This window comes from Lichenostomus cassidix, chromosome 3 (assembly GCF_008360975.1).
Source record: "Lichenostomus cassidix isolate B80296 chromosome 3, HeHo_3.0, whole genome shotgun sequence".
In the NCBI taxonomy this organism is placed as follows: domain Eukaryota; kingdom Metazoa; phylum Chordata; class Aves; order Passeriformes; family Meliphagidae; genus Lichenostomus; species Lichenostomus cassidix.
The window spans coordinates 34,819,881-34,834,577 of NC_139483.1; the positions used below are offsets into that span (position 1 = coordinate 34,819,881).

At 38.6% G+C, this 14,697-nt stretch overlaps 1 protein-coding gene across 5 annotated transcripts in view; it reads left to right on the plus strand.

Moving 5' to 3' along the window:
* BIRC6 (baculoviral IAP repeat containing 6) overlaps positions 1–14,697 on the plus strand; it is a 173,270-nt gene that overhangs the window by 2,117 nt on the left and 156,456 nt on the right. For all 5 annotated transcript variants that reach the window (XM_085055258.1, XM_085055260.1, XM_085055262.1 and 2 more), the window contains exon 2: positions 13,575–13,756. In XM_085055258.1, coding sequence (XP_084911384.1) covers positions 13,575–13,756 — 182 coding nt within the window. The remainder of the gene's footprint in view (positions 1–13,574; positions 13,757–14,697) is intronic.

Genomic DNA, 14,697 nt, shown 5'->3' on the forward strand with positions numbered 1-14,697 from the left:
ATTCTTCCCTAAATAGTAACTATTTGAAAATAACATATTGCTTTGCTTCTGTTACGTACATTCAGTCATGTATGCTTCCTTTAGTGTCAGTCTTCTCTGTGACAGCATGGCTGTAAAAGATGGGTTCTACTCCTCCTCACATAAAACAGCAGAATTGCTTGCAATCTACCCAAATTTTATCTGTGCAGTAGAGCTGGTGATTACATTACTGGGGAAAAATGATAACCTTAGTTTAGTTTGAGAAAACTTTAGATGAATTTTCTTATAGATTCAGACTGGCATGCCTGTCAGAAATCTGGTTCATCTCAGCAGTTGGTGTCTGTTTGGGCTATTAGCAATCCTGTTCACTCTTTTTCTCTCTCTCTTCCTTCCGTCTCTGGGAAGAGAAGGAAAAAGGAAGTCAGCTGCTCTATGATGTCTGCCTGCACTGTACAGCATGAGCTCTTTTCATGTAGGATAGTAGTAGTTGGACACTTAGACCTGTAGACCAACTCTGTCCCTGCTCCCTCCCCTGCCATAAATGACAGGTCAAAGGATATTGTTGCTTCAGGGACTTCTGGTGCTATAACTAAAAATAGAGTCTCTAGGAATTAAAACTGCTTCTCCTGGGAGACTGCTTGTCCTCCTTGGTAATTGAGGCTGCAGGTCTTTTGCCCTGCCAAAGATTTATGTTGGACAGAAATGCTGTTGCTTGTTACCCAAACAAAAACAAAGTGCAGCAGGCCTCTTTCTGGAAAGCAGAGCAAGGGAAAGAGTCTCCTATTGAGGCAGGATAGGAGAGGAAAAGGAACACCAGCAAGCCTCAGTGTTTTGTATTTGCAGTCACAGTTCACTGCGGAAATATATATTAAGCTTTGAGCTCATTCTCTGTGAAGAGATTGAACCTGTGGAATGCTGAATGTGGTGGAGCAGTGGAGGCTGCCTTCGTTAGAATAGAAATGCAGATTGCTCTTTGGTGTGTAAAAGAGCAAGGCAAAAGATTCACAGCCAAAAGACAGTCCAGTTATAAATCAGGTCCAGACCTTAGGATGTGGTCTGTGTGCTTCAATTCTTCATGTGAACATCTTTAATCTAATATATGTGGTGATCCAGGGATTGTTTTTCTGAGTCCACTGTGTAGGAATTCCATGTGGATTATGGTTGTTATTATACCATACTGAATTGTCATTAGTTCTATCTCTTAAAAGTGTGTAATCATCTTTAATCTGTTTCCCGGATGAGCTCTGTAGGTCTATTCAAGAGGACCAGGTGATCATTTGCAACACCCCAGAGCATGGTAGTGCATAAAAGAAGGGGGAAAGTCAGGTGACACTAACATTAAGCTCTGTCTTACCTGGTCACAAGGTTGTCCTTTTTATTCTGTCAAGACTCTTGCATGCACACTGCATTTCAGAGAACCAGACTGGGAGTGTGAAGAAAATTCTTGTGATTTCTGGATGTTACGCATTTCTGTTTATTTGCTTGTAGTGGTTAGTCATGACTAGTTTTGAATCTGTCATGCAGGTTTATCAAGTACTTTATTTTCCCTCTTAGATATTTAAATATTTCTGTGGTTTCAGTTTCAAGTTGAACACTAGTAGCCAAAAAGCATAAATGAACAATCTCCAAATACAGCACTAAAGATGAGCCTTTTCCTCTGCCTCAAAAGAAGCAAACCAAAACAGCCAGGCAAAAAAAACCCTGAAGAATCTAAACAAACTTCCAGAATAGTCTGGAGTGACTCTCTTAGTGTTCGTAGAGATCTCTGATATATCAGTTCCTTCTATTAACAAATAAAATAAGAAAACTGCCTGAACTGGGAGAGTACTGTAATTCCCAGAAAAGCTTGTGCAGGATTAGAATAAGAAACTAAGATGTACTGTCAGATGGACAGTGGCCATCTTGAATGTTCCAGTAGGTTTTTCTAGATTGTGTGATGCAGCAGTAACTTCAGAGCCTTGTTTGCTAAAATGCACAGTGTTTTGTAGCTAAGGCCTTCTAAAGTACTGTAGAGGCCCTAACAGGAATCAAAATGCAGACATCTGACTCTGTGCAGGGAAGGATCTGTTCATGGTATGTATATACCAGTTCCTGTAGGGGAAACAGAGATTCTGCATTATCACCAGAGGCCCTCAAGAGCTACTCCTCCATCAGAAGAATTTAGAAGTAAATAGATCCCAGCCAGGAGGCTCACCTATGCCAGCAAGTTCAACACCATTGTCTGCCTGTCAGAGTTCCCTTTTGGGAAGTCTTGTTTTCCTTCAGCTGTCTAACTTCAAATTATGGTGCCTCGAAAATCTCTCAAGGGGTACCCAGCTCTGTTTCTTTCTGATTCTTTTCCATGTGATGCAGAAGGCAAAACAAGAAGAAAAAAATCTCTTTTGCAAGTTGGAAGTCATAGAGGGAATTTACACTTCTTACAATAATCTTTAGGAAGAAACTGTTGGGATTCTCTGTTAGCCAATTCTACACTTGGCTTGTTTGAAGACACCATCAACAGTTTCAGCTGTTTGAAGCTCACTGGTAATACTGCTCACGTTCTCCTTTATTCCTCAAAACTGGGGCAAGTTTCTTCCGTCTTTTTGTTTCTTATATTCTTTTGTTCCATTATGAAACAACAATGATAATGATAATAATAATGACAACAAAGCCCATTGCTCTTAATACAGAATATTCTCATCATGTAAGGAATATTGTCAAATCCAGTGATCTGCTACAGCCCACCTTGCATTTGAGCATTATTGGGTGACTGCTAATCTGGGTGAAATACTTCTCAAAGAGATCATTCCATTGATTTATATGATCTTAAGATCATTCTTGAGTAGCCTTAAGCATTTGAAGAAACAGAATAGGAGAACTGTTGGGTTTGAGTTCAGTGTTTTATATTAGCGAAGACTAGACTGCTGTGAGCTCCATTTATCTGCTGGCTTAATCAGAATATGTCAGATATCCCTTCTTACTTGCCAGGCATCTTGCCAGACTGTCAAGATGCTGTTAATTGATATTTCCAGGCTCAGTTGAAGCACATCTGGATGATCTTTTGCAGAAGCTAAAGCAGAATAGAAATTAGAGATCTTTTCACATGCCTTTAAAGGGATGTTTGCATGTCTATGTTTCATGCAAGGATTCAGAAGTTACAACAGGCAGCAATACAGGCATATGTTATGTTGCCAGGCATTATCACACAACGTTTTTTCATTTTATTGACAGATCATTCATATCTGGACTGATGGATTCATAGCTGTCATTGCAACAGCAGTGCAGTATAGTAGAGGCTGCAGAATGGTTTCATGTCAGATAATCAGAAATTTCCTAGACCTCTGCATATAGACTTTAAAAAAGTTCTTATGCAGGAAGATGAATCCTGAAATGCTTCTTAGTGACCTGAAGAGGAAACATTGTGCTGGGATTTGTGTCAGGGATTTGAACTTTGACTTCCTGCCCTAATTGTCTTACACGTAGTTAAGGCATTTCTCATTGATATGAAGGTTTCTCAAAGAAAAAACAAACTTTCACCTCAGTGCTGATTATTATCCAACTTCGGTCAAGACAGCTTTTAATATGCCTATATGATAAACCCTTCAGCTCAGCTCCCAGTTATGTTATGTGCTGTGTTCTGTAAGATGTAGAAGAAACCTGTCAGAAATATATTTTGACAGGTAATTGATAGTACAAGTCCAGAATGTTATGGAAAAAAGCAGGTGAATCTCTGTTGGACTTGAAGTAATGAAAACATGGAGAAGGCTTTTGCTGATTGTCCAGCCTAGTGATCTTTAAAAGGCTGATCTTTTCACTGTTCTGAACATCCTGGAGATCAGTGGTTTGGATATAGCATACTCTCTTGTCTTATGGTCCTTTCTAGCAGCCCACCATAATGTTAGCTGGCCCAGCAGAGCCATTGAGTCTTTAGTTACTCAATTTGTTTATAATTATGTTTTTGTGGTTGCTGTTGCACTGATATCCATAACTTAAGTGAAATAGAGCATCTAAAAGTTTATAAGACAGAGTATAAGAAAAGTCTGTCCTAGATGAAAATTCACCTTGAATCTTTCTAGATAACAATTAGGTCTGATTCTTTTGGTATGGTGTTGATCTGTTATTTCAGGTTTTCATTCCAAGTCACTTTCAAATCAGGAAACAAAGGTGTCCATCCTTGCTTTTACAAGGATTCTTTAATTTTCCCTGAATAGTATGACATATTTCAAAAACATTTCTTAGGTTGTCTTGAAGATGGAGGTGAGGTTTACAATCATGTGAACTCATGGGCAGCTTTTGAGTGTTAGACTGTGCAAGATCATGTTGCAAGATAGCTTGTTGCATGTTGTGTGTTCCGGTGAGATCCGTAACTTGTCACAATTTAAAAAAAAAATTTCAAACAGAATGTGTACTCATTGGTCAGTTCACTTTCCTGATGGCTCCTAAGTGATGCCACAGTATTGCTTTCTGCTGTTAGAAAGCTGTCTTTTAAATAGTTAATGTTCTCTTAATTGCACCGACTGATTGCAGTCACCAGATGAGTGCTTGTCACTGAGTAGAGGTTTCAAGAAAGAACAGCTATTTCCCCAAGTTCTTTCATTTGTGAAGTACACATTAATACTAACACTTGCAAGTCCTTTGCTGCCTTGTCTTTGGGAAGAGTATCAAGATTTGTTAGGACCCAGTTTACACTGCTGGTGAAAAAGTAGACAGGAAGTCTGCAGAACATCTATTTTGAAGATTTTTGTGCATGTTGGGGAACGAGCACTCCACAAATGAGGATGATATACAATAAACATTGTGCGTAAGTTTAAAAGTGTAAAATTAGGGAAATAATTACTTACCTGTCACATCAGTGTAAGCACTATTATGTTTAAAATTTTCTTGAGGTATTTGCTTGGGCCATTCAATGAGTATTGATAACTTTTAAATGTATAACTTAAGAGGGAATTTGCTTAAGGTAAGTACTTAGTCTTGAAAATTGGTAGCATTAGTGAAAACATATCCAATCCCAAGTGCTGGTTAATGAGAGCCTGCACAGCATGCAGTCTGTCAGCAGTTCTTCAGTCCCCTGTACAGTTTGGGGAGGAAAAGCTGTTTGATCCACTGCCCTCCCCTGACTTGACTAACCGTGAAGCAATCAGAATCTCATCGTTGCATTTGGCAGCTGCAGGAGAACAGTTTGGTAAACTATGTTTATTGGGCAACAGGCTACAAAGATTCCTGGAAAACTCTGTATTGAAAGGAAGAGCTGGGAGGGTGAAGGATGGGACTGAGAACTATGATGGAGTGCCTGAATGACAGTGGGGAAAGGGTTAGGGAAGTAGGAAGCTAGGAAGATGGCAGTGAAGACTGAGAAGATAGTGTTTAATTGGAGAATAAGAAGGCACTGTGGTTAATGTGGAGAAATACTGTAGTAGACTTAGCTGACTTGTCTTCTGCAGGATCCTAGATTTATGTTGTGATGTAAATGAAGTAACACTGCTTGATAAACATTTTTTACGAGTGGATTTTTCCTGTTCAGTGTTCTATAGCTTTTGTAAGTCAGAAGGAACAAGACCAGCATTTTTCAAAAAATATTCTCAGGTTCCCTCGCCATGCAACATTGAGAAAGGAGAAGTCCTTATTCTGAATCTGTGGAGGAACCTGCCTCCCATTACCTGTAGAAGGTGCCTAGCAAGGCCAGGCTTAAGGTAGCTTTTCTGAATGTCCATTTTTAGTGACAGAACTGAAGTTTTATTTTATGTAATCACCGTGTTCAAATATTCTTATGATGCAAATAAGTGTTTAAAATGTACAAGGCCTTTTAATTTTGCCAGCTGCTCTGAAGAATTTAAGAAGGCAAGCTGAAGAATAGTTTCACTTTTAAATATAACTTTAAAACCTGCATGAGTTTGGTCTGTTTTCTTTAGTTTCCCTATGTAGAAGTATTTATTAGGAGAATGTGAGAATGCACTTAACTTGAAATACTCACAAGAATTTAGTGGAGTTGGAACCTGGTGTAGTGGGGTCTGAACTAAGTCATAATGCCAAAATGAGATCTTGGAGTTGTCCTAGGAGTATGAAATAACAGCTAAATGCTCAGTAGTTACCATATAAGCAAATGCTAGAGCAGTTGTCAAGAACTCAGCTAATAGGTCCATTTCAATGCCTGTATATGTGCTGTATTTTCATCTCAAAAAGAGTATAACAGAACTAGAAACTTAAAGTGTGGATTGGTTTATGTATGTGGAACAGTATTGAATCTGAAAAGGATGACGGGAATGATTTGGAATAGGGAGGTAAGAGAGTAAGAGCATGTGAAAAATGAAAATTAGGAGTTGATTATTCAAGTACAGGAACTGAGGGCATCAAAAGAAACAACTGTGAGAAACAGTAAAATATGGAGCTCCCGGCTACAGGGCATTGTGGATGCTATATATTTGTGGAATTACAACAGTGCTGTACAAAGTGATAGAAGAAAAACCTATCAACATTCATTATAAAGACCAAAATCCCTTTTAGCCCAGAAGGTCTCTAAGCACAAATTGGCTTGGGCTGATAGTGTTCCAGGGAAAAACCATTGTGTAGATTACTTTTATTAAATTCTTCACTAACCACTTGGTTTAGATCTCTGTCTAGGGCAAAATGCAGGGTTATGAACACTTCCGTCTGATCCATTCTGCTTCTCTGTTCAGTGCTTCTTTTAAAAGTTATGTCCAAAAGAGAAAGGTAACTCAGCAGTCTGACATAGCATTTGAGCTACTGCTGCAGCAGTGGAAGACTGCTGTTAGATTTTCTCCTAAACCTGTTTTTTTTTTTTTTTCAGACTAAATGAGCCCAGTAATCTTAGTCTTTCCCCACATATTGTATGCTCCAGCCCTCTAACTTCTTAGTGCCTCTTCATGGGACTCTCACATGTCTCATGAGCAAAGCTGGAAGTGGTATTCTGGATGTGGGCTTATTGCTGGTTAGAGGAGACTGATCTTTTCCTGTGGTCCCCTCTATCGTAACAGTTTGTTGCTGAAAGGATGCTTTGCTGCCTCTTGTTCAGCCTGTCCATCCCCAAGTTCTTTCTGTTAGGTGCCACCCAGACAATTGGTCCCCAGCTTCTCTTGATGTATGGGGTTATATATGGGGTTATATATGGGGTTATGTTCCATTCTGGGTGTAAGACCTTGCATTTGTCTTCATTGAACATCAGGAGATCTGTGTGAAGCCATTTCTCTGCCTTTTCGAGATCCTTTTAAAAGGCAGCCCTGACATTTAATGCATCAATTGCTTTCAGTCATCTCCCATTTGGTGTCATCCACAGCCTAAATAAAGGTGCAACTTGTGGCACCATCCCAGCCATTGATGAAGTATAGTGAAGCATCTCAAGCTTTGTTGAGTGCCACTCATAACTGGCTGCCAGCTGGGTGTTGTATTGCTAGCTACTAACTTTGCACATGACAACATAGCCAGTTTTTCACTTGCCTTATAACCCACCCATTTGCTTTTGAGAACTTGATGCTTCTCCCAACATGATGTCTTGGAAGCTCCTTACAATATTGGGGCTTGGAAGAGGGAGAAGCTAAACCATTTCCCACCGAAAAGTCTTGGGAGCTCAGAAAGTGCCATATCTGGAAATGTTTTCCCCTGTTGCAGAGACTGCAGAATACATAGTGAGTGAACTCAGATGCCACTTTAGGGACCAAAAGAGGAACTGGTAGTAAAATTTCATCTGGCAAAGTTTCTTTGTTGTGAAATGCTGTGATGGGACTAGCACTTGAAGAACAGGAACTTCCTGTTACTGAGCTGTGAAGTGTTCCTTGCCTGTCTGTGATTCTGGGTGGAATCTGTGTAATCTATCTGCACTTTTGAAAGACAACTTTCCTGGAATTTTTTTTCATCATTTTTCACTTGAAGAAAAATTTTGAAGAAGATTGTGCCCGCTTGTGAGGCATTTGCTGGAAGAATTGCAGGGATTTACATTTTCACAGTTTACCCGGCTTTGCAGGAAGGATTCTGGAATACCTTGTAAAATCTTTCCTAATTTGTTCCTGGGCTAACAGCATAAAGTTCTGTGAGCAGTTGTGTTCTGTACATACAAGGTGGCAGTGATGTCAGATACATGGAGATCTGAAACCACACAAAGAGCATGGGCACAAAGAGCTCATCAGTGTCTTCCTGCTGATTCACTCTCATTTTGAGTCTGTAGAGTGGAAGAGGACTCTATGCCTGCAAAGCAAGTGAGAGATGAGCTCTCTTGATCTCAGTGGGGTTTTGTTTATGTTCTGAAACCTTTTAAGTGTTAGTGTTAGCTTCTGTTAGTAGAGCAGAAGCTTCAGCAGGCACATCTAGTTAATATTCATGTGGCTGTCTCCAGTGCTTTGGCCCAGATAACACATCTTCCTATTAATAAGGATTATTAAAACCAGCTATCATATAATGAAACTGATACTGAAGCAACACTGTCGTGCTTGTTGCTAAAGGAAAAGATAAACTTTGGATCACATGTCTTGTTTTTTATTAACTAAATCAAGTTTTGGCAAATAAGTGAGTTTGACGGCACTTTGTGATATGAAGCTGGGTATTTGTCTCTTTTAGCATTCTTACTGTTTGGAGAACATTTAATTTTCTTTCCTGCTTCAGGTCTAGTGTGTTTTTGCTTTATTCAATCATTTTGGCCAGCTGATGTGGCAGATGAAGGTGTGTGTGTGTATAGTGAAATCTAAAAGAGAAAATGTTTCTTGTGTATACCTGGTTTAAGCCATTTATGTAATTAGTATAAAATAGGAACTTGAACTTGTGTTTATCTAATAGTTTCCTTTCTATCCTTTCCTCAAGTTTGAGAATGGTTTTGTTTTGGGGAAAGGAGGGGCTCATGGAGTGTCTGTGATAGCAGCAGACTACTTTGGTGAGGTGATGTTTAGTGCAAATAAGGGGCTGGGTCTGGACCTGGAAGATAAAACTACCCTGCTGAAGTATCCACTGGGGATGTACATGAGGAGGAGAGGAGAGGAGAGGAGCATGGGAGAATCTCTGACTGATAAATTCAGTAATGATGAGTAGTCATGGCCTGATTTGGCCATGCCTTAGACATCTTCTCAGTATTGTGTTCCCAAGTGTCCATAACCACCGTGTCTTTGTTTCATTTGGGAGTCACTGATGTGAAAAAATCTGGAGACAACTTTCTTATTTTTAGACCAGACTTGCAGCGGTTTGCTTTTTATCCTCTTTTGTGGGACCCCTTTGCAGCTTGTCCATAGTTGTGATTTTCTGTAGTATTTAAAACAGATCCAAAATAGTTCAAAAGAGATTGCTGCAAATATAGTAAGTTGAGAAAGCAAGTTGAGCTTTAAGACAGTGTTTTCTTTTTTTTTTTATTTGTATTGCAGAACTTTCTCAAACTGCAAGTGTTCTGAAGCGCTTGCCTTGGCAGATGTGTTGCTTAGCTAGCATATGATTAGGTGTTATACTTGCAAACTTCCAGTTGGTTTTATGATTACATGAAATGGTAGCAATAGGAAAGGCACCTGCTTTGTAACAAATGAGGACGACTGATAAGTAAGGTTTTTAAATCCCAGGTGCATGTCAAAAATGTGTGAGAAGTAGCTGAGTGAGGTTCTAGCAGGAAGTGTTTTTGTCTCAAATGGAAAGGATAGTTTTGCAGTTTACTAACCTGGCCCTTTCTGGAGTTTTTGGATTCTCTTTCCTTTAAGTAGCTTGATGCTCAAATATTATGGTACAAAATTAATGGACTACATAGGGCTTTTGATCTCCTGAAACTTCATTCATTTAGTTTTCCCATGCTTGCAGTATTTTGAAATGAGTACTGAGATATTGTTTGGATATTTTAGTTTAAATTGAAAATGAAGAAACTGGTGTTGGTGCACATAATGTATGTCTTCTGCTGAGCTGATGGGATTTCTGTTTCTCCAAAAATGTTACTTTAATTCTTAATCTAAAGAATTGGTGGCATTCGTATATCAAAATTATGAATGTTTCCTTAGATATTTGATTGGATTTGGATCTTAGCATTATGGAATTACTGTTATGATGTATGTGTTTGCCACTCTCACTTTATAGCTGCAAATAAAAGTGTTAGTTTACTGTAATTTACAAACTATTGGAGGGGTGGTTTTGCTCTGTATTGGGAGCTTCTTGTCAGGAAAATTACTGACTTTGTTATATTTTAGTACTATTGCTGGCTAGCAGTTTTCTAGGTGAATTAACTTCTTTCAATATCACAAAATATAAAGATATTACTGCCAGCATTAATCTGTGTCTCTTCATGATGATGGCTGAAGATATTCGGATGACAGCCACTTCTCTTAAGCTCCATAGTTTTGAGGCTGAATCCATAACAGAGAGATGAAGACAAATTCATTGTTCTACTTCTTGAATTGCAAGGCTAATTCTCTAATTGGTTTGGTTCATCTTAATGCCCGTAGGCAAGGGGACATGACAGATGCTGCTTAGACTGTTATGAATTCTCCAGGCAAGTTTGTTTTCTGTAATACCTTGTAGGTCAGATTTCGATCACAGGAAATTGCTGGTCTGTTCTGTATTGTTTGAAACAAAGAAGGTGGAGGTGAAATGTTCCTTTTCTCAGGCTCTTAATTCTGCAATCTGACATTTATTTGGTTTTAAGTTTTTAAGTTGCTAGTTGTAGTGTTGTTATAGATGACATACCATAATGTGATATACTATTGGGTTTGCACTTCTAGCGTGCTAGCAGCCTGCCAGGTTTCCTCATAGGAACTGACAAAAGGCTTAATGACTTCTTCGTGAGTTGTTTTGTTTTTAATCCTAGACAGATAGGCTGGAGATACTGGGAGAAGCTATGATTCACTTATGCCAAGACTGAAAAGCAATATTGTTAGAAATTTTGAATGACTGTTTCTTCTCCTACCACCAAAATAAATTACAGCTCAAGAAATTAGGGCTAAAATGAGAGTAAGAGTTGGGTTTTGATGATCTGACTAAGTAATTTAGTGATTTTATGTGAAACTTTTGAGCTGTGGTTTGTGAAGGTGCAGATCACTATTGCTTGTAAACTTAGTCAGGCTGGACAGGCAGGACTGAATGTTAGAGTGGCAACAGTATGTTTTTCACAGGGTATTGGTCAGAGTCCTTTGGCAGATGTAAAACAGTGATCCTGAGTTAGAAAGGACACTTCTGACAATGCTTTGAGAATGATTTAACTTTTCTAAGCATTTCTTCTACAGTGGTTACTACTTCTGGAGTGGTGACTTCTAAGTTCTTTGTTTTTCTGCTTTTCAATCTATTATTATAATCATGTGGTCAGCCATATGTAGACTGTTATAGTATGTCACTAGCATTAGAATCATCTTGAAATGGGTTTTGTGTACTTTTAAAATTAAACTCCTGTATACAGAAAAGGGTTCTCAGCAGCTCAAAGGCTATTCAATGTAAACTAGTCAGTTACAGAATGTGTTTTTCTGGGTTTTGGAACAATATTAAATATTGATTAAATAATTTCCTTGAAGCTCCATCAAATTAGGCTAAGGGAGCTTGTTTTGTTTTTATGTGCTTCAAATAAAGTAAAAACAGCAACTGTAAATAACTTTGTAGAGATAATTTGGCCAGTCTTTCTATCAATACAACCAACCAGAATATTAACCAGGACAGAGAAAATCACAGCTGGTAGTCAGTATATTTCTTGTTCCCTACTTATAACTTCTTGTTTTGTTTCTTAATGGAGCAGAAATACTATGTTATCTGCCTTGTTATTCATCTTCATTGCCTTCTAAAGATTTAAACCATTTACTCAGAGGATATTAGCTGTGTGCTGGTTTAGACATGAGATTTCATTAACATCACTACAGAAATGATAAAATAAGAATGGTCTAGCCTGGAAAGCCACAATGACTGGGGCTCCTTGTCACAGGGCATGGGCATACTCTTGAGCTTGACAGGAAAAAAGGGAATTGCTAAAGAAAGTGTTCATGGTGTTGGCACTGCCAGAAAGTGTGAGCTGCTTTTCCCATTTTCTCTGGGAGGGAGAAGGAGAGAAATGATGAGTTAAAGAAAGTGTCCTGTAGTGATGCATCATTTGGATCACACTGGATAGTCTGCAAACACCATCAGAATCTACTGAGGTTTCTAGTCTAGTGCATCAGATACTCTTCAGTTTATTTGCATAATAGTTTCCAGTACATTGTTGAAAGTAGTACTTTTAAATATGTTCAAACTTGTATTTGGATTTGTGTCAAAACTCTTACTTTCCTGTAGAACGATATACTTCCTTGCCTGCAGCTGTGTTGGCTGTAGAAGGTCTTGTGTGAGGAACACCAGTGTATTGGCAAAAACACAGTTTGAAATTAGTTGATATGCCATTCAGGAAACCCTTTTTTGGTGAGCAAGGACCAAAGTTTTCACATCATGTGATTCTGGACTCTTGGAGTGTTTCTGACTGCTGTATCAATGATTATGATTACAGTATATTTCATGCAGGCAAAGTTGTATGTCCTGTGTTTGGATTGTTTCCAAAATCTTGGTGAGAAGGGCAGCTGACAGCTTTTCTTGACCTGCATTTTCAAAGAGATGATACCACAAATATAACGTGGTCAGATTTGTGTGCCCTGTATTTCCAGAAGTTTTAATTTCCATTTAACTGTATCAAAGTGTGAAGATGACAGAATTATGTTGCTGTCCTTACCTGGATGTTTTACTGTATGCTAGCTACCAAAATGGTGATTTTTAATTATTTATAATAAAAACAGTATCCAATGTCTGAGGGAAGAGGAGAACATGGACAGGACATGATTAATGCAAAATTTAACAGAACTCCTGTTCCTGTGTGACAGGAAGATGTCTGTGTTGACAATCCAGCATTTTCAGGTGCTGTTGCAGAATGTGTCCCTATATTTATAACGTATACACAGTTGGCTTCTGTAGTGGCAGCTTACACTGTCTGGTATTTAAAGCAGTTTGCCTTCTATACAGGTAGCATTTTACATTAATTACACTTAGTTCTGAAGCCCCTCCAGCTTTAGACATGTAATAGTGTTGAGTAACAAACATTTTAAGGGATAATATCCTGCTGACAATCTTCCTCTACCTTCACCAAACTTCTCAAACCTGTTACTGACATCAGTGTGCAGTACTGAGCAGAAATAATCTGTTGTAGCGTCTCAGCCTGCCACACTGATACATGTTACATGCCGTACTTAGTTATGAGAAATTTAAGTATTGTTTTGCTTGATAAAATGGTGTTAATAAGGTTCAATGGTAATTTAGCAATTTTGTCTAAGTGTTCATGCTTATTTGTACAATTTAGTTCTTATTATTGACTGTCAGCTATTACCAAGTGCACCATGCGTCTACATTAGGCTTGAAAACACTAGTTTAGGCCTCCTGGTAGGAGCAGAACTTCAATAAGGGCTTCCATTGTAGGAATAAAATGGTTGTAGTTACTGATGGCATGTACAGATTTTGGTAGCTTTTTCTTTAAATGTAGAAAATATAAAAGGCTGGTGAAAATTGTGGTAGCTAAAGTGCTAGGTTTTGATCATTTAAAGAAGTAAAGATTTTGCCAAAGTGTTACATTACTTTGCAAAATAGAAATAATAGGTCTTTCATGTAAAAGTTGTTTTCTAATTAGATCTTTCATTTTGTCTTTCTCTTTATAGCTAAACCAGGTGGACGGGTGAAATGTCAGTATATTTCTGCTGTGGATAAAGTGATCTTTGTGGATGATTATGCAGTAGGATGTAGGAAAGATCTCAATGGCATCTTACTGTTAGACACAGCTCTGCAAACGCCTGTTTCAAAACAAGATGACGTGGTTCAGCTTGAATTGCCGGTTACAGAGGTAAGATGTGGAGCAGGGGCAGGGAAAAAGAAGTATGTAAATAACTGCCAGAAATACTGAAAGCAGACATTTGACTCCGAGTTTCGAGGGTGATATTAACACTATGTAATGGAAAAGTTTCTCAGTTATTAGCTGTGGTAGGGCCATAGCTTTTCACAGTTACCTGTATCTCAACCAAATAAGAATATGCCTCAAGAGCACGTTGTTTCAGATGAAAGAACTTTTTAGTGACCAGAGATAAGGACTCATTTCCCCACCTTTGTCAGTGATTGTGTATGGAATCTATATGCACTTCTAGAAGTCAGTCTGGGTTGTTAGGCATCTCTGATTTTGTTGCTGTTGCTATAGTCTTGCAGGGAAAGAAAGGCAAAATCACGTAATGTGATGTTTCTTCATGTGAAGAATTAGTGCTGGAATCTAAGTTTTCTGTCAAAGTCAGCTGACAGAAGAATGACTTTTCTGTGCAAACCTGGCTTCCCTTTTATGTTTGGACCAGGTGTAACACAGTACTTTGTGATCTGAGCATTTAGTATCACTTTAAGAGAAGCTGATGTAGATATTTCTGCTTAGAGTGTAATGCTTAGGATTTTGTTGCATTTGTTTATCCTCAGCATTTTTTATGTGCTCCTGAAGTATTGGATATCAGGTGCTTACTATGAATCAAGAATGTGTTATATGTGAGGTTTTTAACTACATTACTTGAGTAGGAGTAACAGCAATAAAATGATGTTTCATAGAGGTCTCTGAAGAGACCTTTCCAAGTTTCTCAGGCTGGCTGCCCACTGGCATCGCTTTTACACCCTTTGTGGGTTACTAAAGAATCTTGATATGTGTGGCTGAGTGTGAAGAAAGTGTCAGAGGTCAGGATTTCCTTTCATAAGGTCTGCTGTGACAGGTTTGCAGTCTCACATGGTTCATTATAACCTGTAAGTTTGTGTCAG